The 13,682-nt window shown below is 39.1% G+C and overlaps 1 protein-coding gene across 4 annotated transcripts in view; it reads right to left on the bottom strand.

Moving 5' to 3' along the window:
• NRCAM (neuronal cell adhesion molecule) overlaps positions 1 to 13,682 on the bottom strand; it is a 99,443-nt gene that overhangs the window by 78,605 nt on the left and 7,156 nt on the right. For all 4 annotated transcript variants that reach the window (XM_007455342.1, XM_007455344.1, XM_007455345.1 and 1 more), the window contains 3 exons: positions 13,174 to 13,279; positions 10,888 to 11,084; positions 3,195 to 3,317 (listed from right to left, as the gene is read on the bottom strand). In XM_007455342.1, coding sequence (XP_007455404.1) covers positions 3,195 to 3,317; positions 10,888 to 11,084; positions 13,174 to 13,279 — 426 coding nt within the window. The remainder of the gene's footprint in view (positions 1 to 3,194; positions 3,318 to 10,887; positions 11,085 to 13,173; positions 13,280 to 13,682) is intronic.

Below are 13,682 nucleotides of genomic sequence, written 5' to 3'. Positions count from 1 at the left end.
TCCCGGAGGATTTCTTGATTCTGAGTCAAGCAGATATGCTCCTACAGCAGCAGGTGCCCTATCTAAAATGTCATGAAATGCAAAATTATGGGGAAAAGCCTGCAGCTCCCTTGGGCAGGTAAAGGTAGGGAAATGTGGAGCCAGACCTTGAAAGGATGCTGGTTAGCCATGTTAGTCAAGTTCTAGGTCAAGATGGGGGTTTGGTTGGTGGTTGTAAATTCATGGTTTGAAGCCATTAACCAGGGAAAGGGTTGTTTTAAAAAATAACTCAGAAAAATGATGTATATTTATTTCATGAATACAAAGAGTTAAAGATAGGGACACATTTATTCTCTTCCATTTCTCCTGCTGTATTTTATTATGGACCGGTGTTGGGAGATCAAATGAAAGGGAATGCCATTTTATAAGGATGGTAGCACTTTGCCCAATGAGTTCCTTGGCATTACATTGGGGACAAAAATGTATGCAGATAGGAATACCGTGATAAGGCCATCTTGCCAGAAGAATGCTACACAGATCTGAATTTTTCCTCATGTCCAGATGAAATTTCACTTGAAAGGTCCAGATGCTTTGCCTACAGCCTAAAATGTATGTAAATGACATGGGCAGCAGTGCAATGTGAAAAAAATAAGTTACATATTCAGATGATTCTGAGACTACATGTATATGCCTCTTTATTAAGTGGAAAAGTCATCAATTCTGAGTAAGAACCAATAACCAAATACTGGGCCTCATTTTGGCAGTACATTTGGATACTGTCATCCTCGACCACATAACCCACTCATTTACATTTGATTTGTTACTTATTCTTTCAAAACCTGTAAAAGCTGTTATGTGATCATAGGAAAAATATCTTCGCCCATTTATTCATTTATATATTTATTTTCCATTTCTTTGTGATACTTTCTCTGAGGGCTTTGATACAGAACAGTCAAAACTGGAAATGAAATGTGAGAGCTAAATTTTATCTTCAGTAATGTGCACAGCTGGTGATTTCAATGGAAATCATGTCACTGAGAACAGAATATATCCCCTACACATATTTTGTAACCATTCCCACCATTCTACCCAAAGGACTCTTGTCAAGGTCAACAGCGACCACCGTGTTGCCAAATGTAATACTCATTTCTCAGTCAGATTGGAAATTGATCTCTCAGCAGTATTTGAACCAGCTGATACTCTGTCTTCCTGACACTTTTTCTTCCCCTCGCCCGGGGGACCCCCTATCTTTTTGTTTTCTCCTTACCTAAGCGACTGCTTCTTCTCATCTACTTTCCTTTGCTCCCTAAGTTCTTGGCCCCTTGAGGGTCCTGGTCTCAGTCCCCAGACTTTGCTCTTCACCATCTGCACTCCCTCCCTTCGTCCACTCCTCCAGCTCCCGGCTCTACAGAGCATCTCTGCAGCACTAACATTCACACGCTGTCGGCAAGAGCCCTGAATCTTCCTTGGACTCATGTAGCTGTAGCTCTGTTTCCTGCTGGACCCCCCCACAAGGATGCCTCACAAGCCTCTCACATCCCAAACCCAGGTTCCTAGTCTCCAACGTAACATGATAAGGGGAGGTGTGGAAGGATGGGAGAGCAGAGCAACAAACAATTCCCTAAGGATAGGGATGGGGTGAACAGATGTTAAACTGCCTAATGAATGACTTCAATTCTCTGTGCCTCGGTTTCCTCATCTAAAAAGTGGCAAGAGTCATCCGAGATGCTTCCTGGGACTGTTGTAGAAAATGGATGAGATAACTTATGTAAAGTCTTTAGCAAAGGGACAGGCACTTAGTAAATGCCCAATCAATATTAGCTGTTGTTACTACCAGATATAAAATAGATAATCAATAAGCATCTACTGTATGGTGCAGGGAACTGTGCTCAACATTCTGTAATAACCTATATGGGAAAAGAATCTGAAAAAGAATGGATATATGTATATGTATAACTGAATCACTTTTGCTGTACACCTGAAACTAACACAGCATTGCGAATCAACTGTACTCCAATATAAAGTAAAAAATTAAATTAAAAAAAAATTAGCTGTTGTTGGGGACAAAAGAACGAAACTGAAGGAAAAGGCATAACACATCCTTAACAGCTTGATTTCCTTCCCTTGATGGGCTTCTGGTGTTTCAGGAAATGGCAATTCCATTTTACTAGTTGTTCAGTCTTAGACTTTGGGGTTACCTTTGATTCCTCTCTCTCAGGCCTCCACCCTGACCCCAATAAATCCTGGAGGATCTACCTTCAAATTATATCTGGAATCTGACCATTTCTTCCTTCCTCCCTTCCTGCCTCCCTCCCTTTCTTTCTTTTTTTTTTTTTATGGCCACATGGCACGTGGGATCTTAGTTCCCTGACCAGAGGTCAAAGCCATGCCCCCTGCGTTGGAAGTGTGCAATCTTAACCACTGGACCAGCAGGGAATGCCCTGGAATCTGACCATTTCTTACTTACTTGACTGCCACTACCCAAGTCCAAGTCCCCGTCAATTCTTGCCCAGATCACAGCACTGGCCTCCTAACAGAACGCCCTTCTCTCCCTTTCGTCCTCTCTGTTCTCCACACGTGAACCAAAGTGAGGTTCTTACTATTTGTTTTGATTCAGGTGAAGCCACTCCTTCAATGTCTCCCTACTTCACTGAAAGCAAAAGCCAAAGCCCTTCGCACCGGAGCCCCTGGACTTTCTTGACCTTTTCTCTCACTGTCGCCCTTGGGTCAGTCAGCCTGGGCACACTGACCTCCCTGCTGATTTTACACATACCAGGGATGCTCCTGACCTTGGGGCTTAAACTGGTTTTTCTCTTTCCACCCAGATATTTAAGGGCCTGCTTGCTCTTTCACTCCTGTAAGTTTCTGCTCAAAACTCTGCTTATTTTTCTTCACAGCACTTACTGCCAACTGACACATATTTTCTAAATGCATTTATTCTCTGCTTTCTTCTCTCCCTGCTTTTATTCCCATTGCATAGAATATAAATTCAGTGAGAGCAGGACCTTTGTTTGGTTTATTTAGAGAGGTGCCTGGTACATAGTAGGTGCTCAATAAAATAAAGTGACTGAATGAAAGGCTATGTGATTTATTTTCCTGAGAATCTCTAAGACATTTTATAAACATCTTATGAATCACAAGAGGTAATAACTGATTGGGACAGCCAATAATCATAAGACTCTTGAAGAAAGAGAGTTCTTATTTTTAAAACTTACAATTATCCATCCAGAATATTATAGGTGGTGGTAACCCAACTGGGGGTCTGCAGGGCAGTACCAAAGACTGGCCATTTCTAAGTGTTATTCGTTCAAGTTTTTCTTTGGTCCACAACGGTGACCCTAATGAAATAAAAAAATAACTTCTAAGTTATTTATGCATTGGAAAATAAAAAGAGCACTAGAAAGAAATATAAACCAAACTTCTGGAGAAACAGTAACTCGAAATTTACATACATTAAGGTAACGAGAAAAAAAATTTTAAATACGGTGTTAAAAAATGGCATTAGTAGTATAAATTCTGAGTCAGCAATTCCATGTCTAAGAATTTATATTAAATAAATCCTTAAGAAGATACAAACTAATTTTTCTACAAGCATGCCCTTCGTGAAAGAATGAAAAACATTTCTATGTCAAAAGATTTGTTAAACAAATAACTGTACATGTACACCTTTGAATATCATACAGTGTTAGACATTGTATAAGTATACTTATTTATAAGATTAATATAAAATATACATGATATCTAGATAAGGCAGAAACGGTTATAAAATAGTACTTCAGAATGAGCTTGTTTTCGACATGTACATACATATCTGCCTAGGTAAAAATAGAAAGAATAGTAATTTCCTTGAATGAAAGGATTTGTGAGTAATTTTGAACTTTCCTTTTTGTTCATTTGTAATTGATTTATTCTACAATGCACACATATTATACACATAATAAACATTTAAAAAAATGACAAGAACTTCAAATGGTCGCTGTTCTTTAAATACATGCTCTTGGGTTGTTGAGAGCATGTGGGTACTGACTATTGCAAAAAGAGCCACAATAATATCAAGAGAGTGAGGTCACCCTATTTCCAGTGAAATTCTGAAATAAAAATGTTTAAAGAAATACATGCATCCCAATGTTCAGAGTAGCATTATTTACAATAGCCAAGACACAGAAGCAACAACCTAAGTGTCCATCGGGCAGATGCATGGATAAAGAAGATGTGGTACATATATAAAATGGAATATATTAGTCATAAAAAAGAATGAAATTTTGCCATTTGCAGCAACATGGATGGACTTGGACGGCATATGATAAGTGAAATAAGTCTCTTTGTACAGAGAAAGACAAATACTGTATGATATCACTTATACGTGGAATCTAAAAAATACAACAAACTAGAATATAACAAAAAAGAAGCAGACTCACAGATACTAGTAGTTACCAGTGGGGAGAGGGATGGGGGAGGGGCAGTATAGGGGTAGGGAGTTAAGAACTACAAACTCTTATATATAAAATAAGCTACAAGGATAGGCCCCAGTGTGGCTTCCGTGCCATCCATCTCGCAGTTGCTGCCGCAGGAGACCTTGGCGGTGGCCCAGGCCACACACGCCCGCAGGCCCCCCCTTGTCTCCTGTGGCAGCCTCCGTGTAGTCACCCAGGCCCAGCCAGTTGCCGGGGCTCTCAGTCTGCCCGTTCTCTAGTCGCCGCTTACTTTGGGGTCCAGCAGATGCCGGAGACCAGGGAGACCTCGTGGAGGACCTCGCAGGGGCTGCTAGCTGCCTCCTGAGCCCACCGGGTCTTCAGAGACTCTCCGGAGAAGCTGTGTGGCTGACAGGATCTTGGTGCTCCAGCAGGGTGTCAGGCCTGTGCCTCTGAGGTGGGAGAGCCGAGTTCAGGACATTAGTCCACCAGAGACTTCCCGGCTCCACGTAATATCAAATGGCGAAAGCTTTCCCAGAGATCTCCATCTCAACGTTAAGACCCAGCTCCATTCAACAACCAGTAAGCTACAGTGCTGGACACCCTATGCCAAACAACTAGCAAGACAGGAATACAACCCCACCCATTAGGAGAGAGGCTGCCTACAATCATAATAAGGTCACAGACACCCCAAAACACAACACCGGATGCAGTCGTGCCCGACAGAAAGACAAGATCCAGCCTCATCCAACAGAACACCGGCACTAGTCCCCTCCACCAGGAAGCCTACACAACCCACTGAACCAACCTTAGCCACTGGGGGCAGACACCAAAAACAACAGGAACTACGAACCTGCAGCCGGCAAAAAGGAGACACCAAACACAGTAAGTTAAGCAAAATGAGAAGACAGAAAAACACACCGCAGATGAAGAAGCAAGGTAGAAACCCACCAGCCCAAACAAAGGAAGAGGAAACAGGCAGTCGACCTGAAAAAGAATTCAGAGTAATGATAGTAAAGATGATCCAAAATCTTGGAAATAGAATGGAGAAAATAGAAGAAATGTTTAACAAGGACTTAGAAGAACTAAAGAGCAAACAAACAATGATGAACAACACAATAAATGAAATTAAAAATTCTCTAGAAGGAATCAATAGCAGAATAACTGAGGCAGAAGAATGGATAAGTGAACTGGAAGAAAAAATAGTGGAAATAACTACTGCAGGGAAGAATAAAGGAAAAAGAATGAAAAGAATTGAGAACAGTCTTAGAGACCTCTGGGACAACATTAAACCCACCAACATTCGAATTATAGGGGTCCAAGAAGAAGAAGAGAAAAAGCAAGGGGCTGAGAAAATGTTTGAAGAGATTAAAGTTGAAAACTTCCCTAATATGGGAAAGGAAATAGTCATTCAAGTCTAGGAAGTGCAGAGTCCCATACAGGATAAATCCAAGAAGAAACACGCCAAGGCACATATTAATCAAACTCTCAAAAATTAAATACAAAGAAAAAATATTAAAAGCAGCAATGGAAAAACAACTAATAACATACAAGGGAATCCCGATAAGGTTAACAGCTGATCTTTCAGCAGAAACTCTTTAAGCCAGAAGGGAGTGGCAAGACATATTTAAAGTGATGGAAGGGAAAAAACTACAAGCAAGATTACTCTGCCCAGCAAGGATCTCATTCAGATTTGACAGAGAAATTAAAACCTTTACAGACAAGCAAAAGCTAAGAGAATTCAGCACCACCAAACCAGCTTTACAACAAATGCTAAAGGAACTTCTCTAGGCAGGAAATAAAAGAGAAGGAAAAGACCTACAATAACAAACCCCAAACAATTAACAAAATGGTAATAGGAACATACATATCGATAATTACCTTAAATGTAAATGGATTAAATGCTCCAACCAAAAGACATAGACTAGCTGAATGGATACAAAAACAAGACCCATATATATGCTGTCTACAAGAGACCCACTTCAGACCTAGGGACACATACAGACTGAAAGTGAGGGGATGGAAAAAGATATTCCATGCAAATGGAAATCAAAAGAAAGCTGGAGCAGCAATTCTCGTGTCAGACAAACTAGACTTAAAAATAAAGACTATTACAAGAGACAAAGAATGACAGTATATAATGATCAGGGGATCAATCCAAGAAGAAGATATAACAATTGTAAATATTTATGTACCCAACATAGGAGCACCTCAATACATAAGGAAAATGCTAACAGCCATAAAAGGGGAAATTGACAGTAATACAATCATAGTAGGGGACTTTAACAACCCACTTTCACCAATGGACAGATCATCCAAAATGAAAATAAATAAGGAAACACAAGCTTTAAATGATACATTAAATAAGATGGACTTAATTGATATTTATAGGACATTCCATCCAAAAACAGCAGAATGCACTTTCTTCTCAAGTGGTCATGGAACATTCTCCAGGACAGATCATATCTTAAGTCACAAATCAAGTCTTGGTAAATATAAGTAAATTGAAATCGTACCAACTATCTTTTCCGACCACAATGCTATGAGACTAGATATCAACTACAGGAAAAAAATTTGTAAAAAATACAAACACGTGGAGGCTAAACAATACACTACTTAATAGCCAAGAGATCACTGAAGAAATAAAAGAGGAAATCAAAAAATACCTAGAAACAGATGACAGTGAAAATATGACGACCCACAATCTATGGGATGCAGCAAAAGCAATTCTAAGAGGGAAGTTTATAGCAATACAATCCTACCTCAAGAAACAAGAAGCATCTTGAATAAACAACCTAACCTTACACCTAAAGCAATCAGAGAAAAAGAACAAAAGTACCCCAAGGTTAGCAGAAGGAAAGAAATCATAAAGGTCAGATCAGAAATAAATGAAAAAGAAATGAAGGAAATGATAGCAAAGATCAATAAAACGAAAAGCTGGTTCTTTGAGAAGATGAACAAAATTGATAAACCATTAGCCAGACTCACCAAGAATAGAATCAATAGAATTAGAAATGAAAAAGGAGAAGTAACAACGGACACTGTAGAAATACAAAGGATCATGAGAGATTACTATAAACAACTCTATGCCAATAAAATGGACAACCTGGAAGAAATGGACAAATTCTTAGAAAAGCACAACCTTCCAAGACTGAACCAGGAAGAAAAAGAAAATATAAACAGACGAATCACATGCACTGAAATTGACACTGTGATTAAAAATCTTCTAAGAACAAAAGCCCAGGACCAGATGGCTCCACAGGCGAATACTATCAAATATTTAGAGAAGAGCTAACACCTATCCTTCTCAAGCTCCTCCAAAATATAGGAGAGGGAGGAACACTCCCAAACTCATTCCACAAGGCCACCATCACCCTGATACCAAAACCAGAAAAGAAACTACAAAAAAAGAAAACTAAAGGCCAATATCACTGATGAACATAGATGCAAAGATCCTCAACAAAATACTAGCAAACAGAATCCAACAGCACATTAAAAGGATCATACACCATGATCAAGTGGGGTTTATCCCAGGAATGCAAGGATTCTTCAATATATGCAAATCAATCAATGTAATAAACCATATTAACAAATTGAAGGAGAAAACCCATACGATCATCTCAATAGATGCAAGAAAAAGCTTCTGACAAATTTCAACACCCGTGTATGATAAAAACCCTCCAGGAAGTAGGCATAGAGGGAACTTACCTCAACATAATAAAGGCCATATATGACAAACCCACAGCCAGCTTCATTCTCAATGATGAAAAACTGAAAACCATTTCCTCTAAGATCAGGAACAAGACAATTTTGTCCGCTCTCACCACTATTATTCAACGCTTTGGAACAACAATCAGAGAAGAAAAGGAAATAAAAGGAATCCAAATCGGAAAAGAAGAAGTAAAGCTGTCACTGTTTGTAGATGACATGATTCTATACACAGAGAATCCTAAAGAGGCTACCAGAAAACTACTAGAGCTAATCAATGAATCTGGTAAAGTAGCAGGATACAAAGTTAACATACAGAAATCTCTTGCATTCCTATACACTAATGATGAAAAATCTGCAAGAGAAATTAAGGAAACACTCCCATTTACCACTGCAACAAAAAGAATAAAATACCTAGGAATAAACCTACCTAAGGAGGTAAAAGACCTATACTCAGAAAACTATAAGACACTGATGAAAGAAATCAAAGATGACACAAACAGATGGAGAGATATACCATGTTCTTGGATTGGAAGAATCAATATTGTGAAAATGACTCTACTACCCAAAGCAACCTACAGATTCAATGCAATCCCTATCAAACTACCAATGGCATTTTCCACAGAACTAGAAAAAAAAAATCTCGCAATTTGTATGGAAGGACCCTGAATAGCCAAAGCAATTTGAGAAAGAAAAATGGAGCTGGTGGAATCAGGCTACCTGACTTCAGACTATACTACAAATCTACAGTAATCAAAACAGTATGGTACTGTCACAAAAACAGAAATGTCGATCAATGGAACAGGATACAAAGCCTAGAGATAAAGCCACGCACATATGGTCACCTCATTTTTGATAAAGGAGGCAAGAATATACAATGGAGAAAAGACAGCCTCTTCAATAAGTGGTCCTGGAAAACTGTACAGCTACATGTAAAAGAATGAAATTAGAACACTCCCTAACATCATACATAAAAATAAAATCAAAATGGATTACAGACCTAAATGTAAGGCCAGACACTATCAAACTCTTAGAGGAAAACAAAGGCAGAACACTCTATGACATAAATCACAGCAAGATCCTTTTTGACCCACCTCCTAGAGAAATGGAAATAAAAACAAAAATAAACAAACGGGACCCAGTGAAACTTAAAAGCTTTTGCACAGCAAAGGAAACCATAAACAAGATGAAAAGACAACCCTCAGAATGGGAGAAGATATTTGCAAATGAAGCAACTGACAAAGGATTAATCTCCAAAATTTATGCAGCTCCATATCAAAAAAACAAACAACCCAATCCAAAAATGGCCAGAAGACCTAAGCAGACATTTCTCCAAAGAAGATAAACAGATTGCCAACAAACACATGAAAGGATGTTCAACATCACTAAGCATTAGAGAAATGTAAATCAAAACTATAATGAGGTATCACCTTACACCAGTCAGAATGGGCATCATCAAAATATCTACAAACAATAAATGCTGGAAAGGGTGTGGAGAAAAGGGAACCCTCTTGCACTGTTGGTGGGAATGTAAATTCATACAGCCACTATGGAGAACGGTATTGAGGTTCCTTAAAAAACTAAAAATAGAACTACCATATGACCCAGCAATCCCAGTACGGGGTATATACCCTGAGAAAACCATAATTCAAAGAGTCATGTACCACAATGTTCAGTGCAGCACTATTTACAATAGCCAGGACACGGAAGCAATCTAAGTGTCCATTGACAGATGAATGCGTAAAGAAGATGTGGCACATATATACAATGGAATATTACTCAGTCATAAATGGAAATGAAATTCAGTTATTTGTAGTGAGGTGGATGGACCTAGAGTCTGTCCTACAGAGTGAAGTAAGTCAGAAAGAGAAAAACAAATACCGTATGCTGACACATATATATGGAATCTAAAAAAAAAAAAAAAAGTCATGAAGAACCTAGGGGCAAGATGGGAATAAAGATGCAGACCTACTAGAGAATGGACTTGAGGACACGGGGAGGGGGAAGGGTAAGCTGGGACGAAGTGAGAGAGTGGTAGTGTATATATGGACATATATACACTACCAAATGTAAAATAGATAGCTAGTGGGAAGCCGTCGCATAGCACAGGGAGATCAGCTCGGTGCTTTGTGACCACCTAGAGGGGTGGGATAAGGAGGGTGGGACGGACACGCAAGAGGGAGGAGATATGGGGATATATGTTCATGTATAGCTGAATCAGTTTGTTATAAAGTAGAAACTAACACACCATTGTAAAGCAATTATACTCCAATAAAGATGTTAAAAAAAAATAAGCTACAGAGATATATTGTACAACATGGGGGATAGAGCCAATATTTTATAATATCTATGAATGGAGTATAACATTTAAAAATTGTACAACTGTAACTTTTATAATATTGTACATCAACCATACTTCAATTAAAAAAACATTTAAAGAAATAACACTTAGACCTCAATTACCCATTTCATACCTAATTTATTTCCATCTGGCTGTTTGGAGTATGCTTAAATATAAGATTCATGAGAAATTAATGATTAGATCAATTTGAGGAAAAATACACTTTTCTTACCCCTGGTGTTTTATTCTGGACTTGTACAAGAGACACATTGTGTTGGCAAAGCATTACGCTGAGGAATTGAGGTCAGGTGGAAAGGCGTGATGATTTTCAGAGTATTGGAATCAACGCCATTGCTTTCTTGTAATGGTATTTAGATGGTATAACAGATGCTGGGGTTGGAGCTATACTTTAAAAAGGGTCCTGTTTGGTGAACAGGTCCGACTTACTAGATGGACGGATGACAATGTTATTAGAAATTGCAGCCCCGCGTTCGTTCCTGGCTGTACACTGATAAACTCCTTCATACGTCTCTGCTTTCCCCTCGCTCATGATGTTGACCGTGAGGGTTCCCGAGCCAGACTTCATGGTGACAAGAGGGTCTTTATCTATGTCGAAATGAGTCCCATTTCGGGTCCAGGAGAAACTGCCCAACACATAAAGGATTAAGCTTGTTTACAGCCCAGAAAAACAGGATTATTTCCTCTCTAACAAATTCCTAGCAATTTTATAGATTTCTAAATAATGATTAGATTTTAGTATTCAGTAAAAGAGCAATAGGCTCCACACCTTAAATGTTTCATTGAATTATGACTTAGAGAAAAGTGCCGGCCATACATACTAAGGTACATGTCTTCACTAGAACTAACCAAAATCTGACTCAATAAAGAAATCATGCATACAAATTGCCTGGCATCTTTCAAAGAAAATACAGGAAGTAGGTCTCCGAGGCACACTCTCTTAGAGCTTTATTAGCATTTTAATTGTAAACTCCATTGTTCATAGAATTGATAACCTGCCTGTAAAGATTTGCTCTGGGCTGAAGTGTAAGAAGAAAGGCCTTCACAAGTACTAACATACGTGTGTGTTTAAAAGTGATCAGACCAGTGTCAAGTTACCAACATGCAAAGCATGAGTTGGGAGGAGAGGAAACATGAGCTCAGTGGTGCTTCAAGTGTCGGTTATTAAAAGTGATCACTGGGCTTCCCTGGTGGCGCAGTGGTTGCGCGTCCGCCTGCCGATGCAGGGGACACGGGTTCGTGTCCCGGTCCGGGAAGATCCCACATGCCGCGGAGCGGCTGGGCCCGTGAGCCACGGCCGCTGAGCCTCCGCGTCCGGAGCCTGTGCTCCGCAATGGGAGAGGCCACAGCAGTGGGAGGCCCACGTACCGCAAAAAAAAAAAAAAGTGATCACTGTATATCAAATACGTTTTGAGAATTTTTAATTCTAGAGATGATTTTTATAAATTTCTTAGGAAGCATTTCAAATTGTCAACTGAAAGTCTTCTTTTTCAGTTTTATTTCTGTAAAAGACTGCCAAATACTTGATAACTGGTCACAAATCAACAATGGCCACGCTCTTAACAAAAGCATGAATCTCTAAACTTTCCCATGATTTCCCAGCCCTCCTGGATTCCCCTTCCCACTGCTTATCCTTATAGCAGGAGTTGTCACAACTCCTAGGGTAGGGGACAGCGGTGTTGGCTGCTGCTGGCTTATTATAGGTAGAGGCCAGGGATGCTGCAAAGTATCCCACAATGCACAGGAAAGCTCTTGTCTCCACAGCAAAAAACTGCCCAGCCCAAAATATCAGTAGAGCTGAGATGGAGAAATCCTGCCTAACAGAGAGTTACAGGAGGTATTAATTAAATGTTAAACTAAAAGGGGTGTCATCAAAGGACATCACACTAAGGCCTGAGTGCTCGAGGGTTTCTAATAATATGACAGAAGAGACTGTTTTGAAGCCATCCTTTGATGGAAGTTTTTGATATACTTTGGTAATCTTTTTCTCCGGTGCCAGTCTGTGATAGATTAATAAGGCTCACCATAGACAAACTTGGAAATAAAATATTGAGAAAATTTCCCTTCTTTATAACTTAAAAAAAATACACATTATCTCTCACAAATAATAATCCAACTCTCCAGAATTTCCATGTATTACTGGACAAGCTACGGATCATCCACTAAGGAGCTGTGGGACCTTGGATAGGTTAACCTAGCATTACTGGGCATCAGTTCCGCATCTATAAGATATACTGGTTGGACCAGATAATGTCTAATGTCTCTCCCAACTCTGATAGGCTGTACAGTGTGCATGCCAAGGTGCATATGGAGAATCCTGAGTGCTGAACACTGCCATGTTTGGAAAACCACTCGGGGCTATTTTATAGACTTGTAGAGAGCTAGGAGAGATCTTCGAAGTTGTCAAGTTCAACTTCTTTATTTTACATTTATCTGTAAACTGAGGCCCATAGAGAAGGAATTTGCCCATGTCATAAAGCCATCAGAAGGCTCTTTCCACATCTTCCCACAATTTTTTAGCATATCACAGAAAGGTATCAGTATGGAAATGCAACCATCTGGGTTTTTAAGAAGAACCAACAGAATTTAATTAAGCAGAGAGACAAAACAATGAACCTACAAATGATACTTTAATAATATGCAGGACCTGAAATTAACTTCGACATGAATATCAATGCTTATTATCAGTATTATAACAGCAGAAAGCACACCCACCTTGGAGGAGGTTTCCCTTTGGCCTCACACTGGATTACAATATTCTCCCGTGGGTCAATAATGTAATCTTTTGGAGACTGTTGAGTAATGGTTGGAGGTTGTACCACTTAATGGTAGAAAGAAGAACAATGTAAAGAAATAAATCATTTAATATCATAATAGTAATCACTTTTTTCTATATCAAAATCACTTACCCTAGACTAAATATGCTCCAAATGTTTTTAGTAATTTCCACTGTGGTAACACACCCCCTCAGCAGATTTTTAGCTAAAAGACTCCTAAAATTTTGGAGTCAAGGCATTAACTCCCTTTTGGTAACTTTATATGTGCTCATAAAGCCCATTTTCCCACCCTGAAAGTTTGGGGAAATAATTACCAATATAAGCTTAATATTAAGATAGTTTCATTTCTGATGTAACAATGAGAAATTTCTCTGACAGCTTTGATTCAAATGATGCCTTTCAATGAAATTTAAGTTATGAGGTAAATTTGCATCTTTCTTGGGAAAG

The sequence above is a fragment of the Lipotes vexillifer genome, unplaced genomic scaffold (assembly GCF_000442215.2).
Source record: "Lipotes vexillifer unplaced genomic scaffold, Lipotes_vexillifer_v1.1 scaffold234, whole genome shotgun sequence".
Taxonomy (NCBI): Eukaryota; Metazoa; Chordata; class Mammalia; order Artiodactyla; family Lipotidae; genus Lipotes; species Lipotes vexillifer.
Note: the sequence above shows the minus strand (reverse complement) of the source record. Positions and strands in the feature narration are given on the sequence as shown.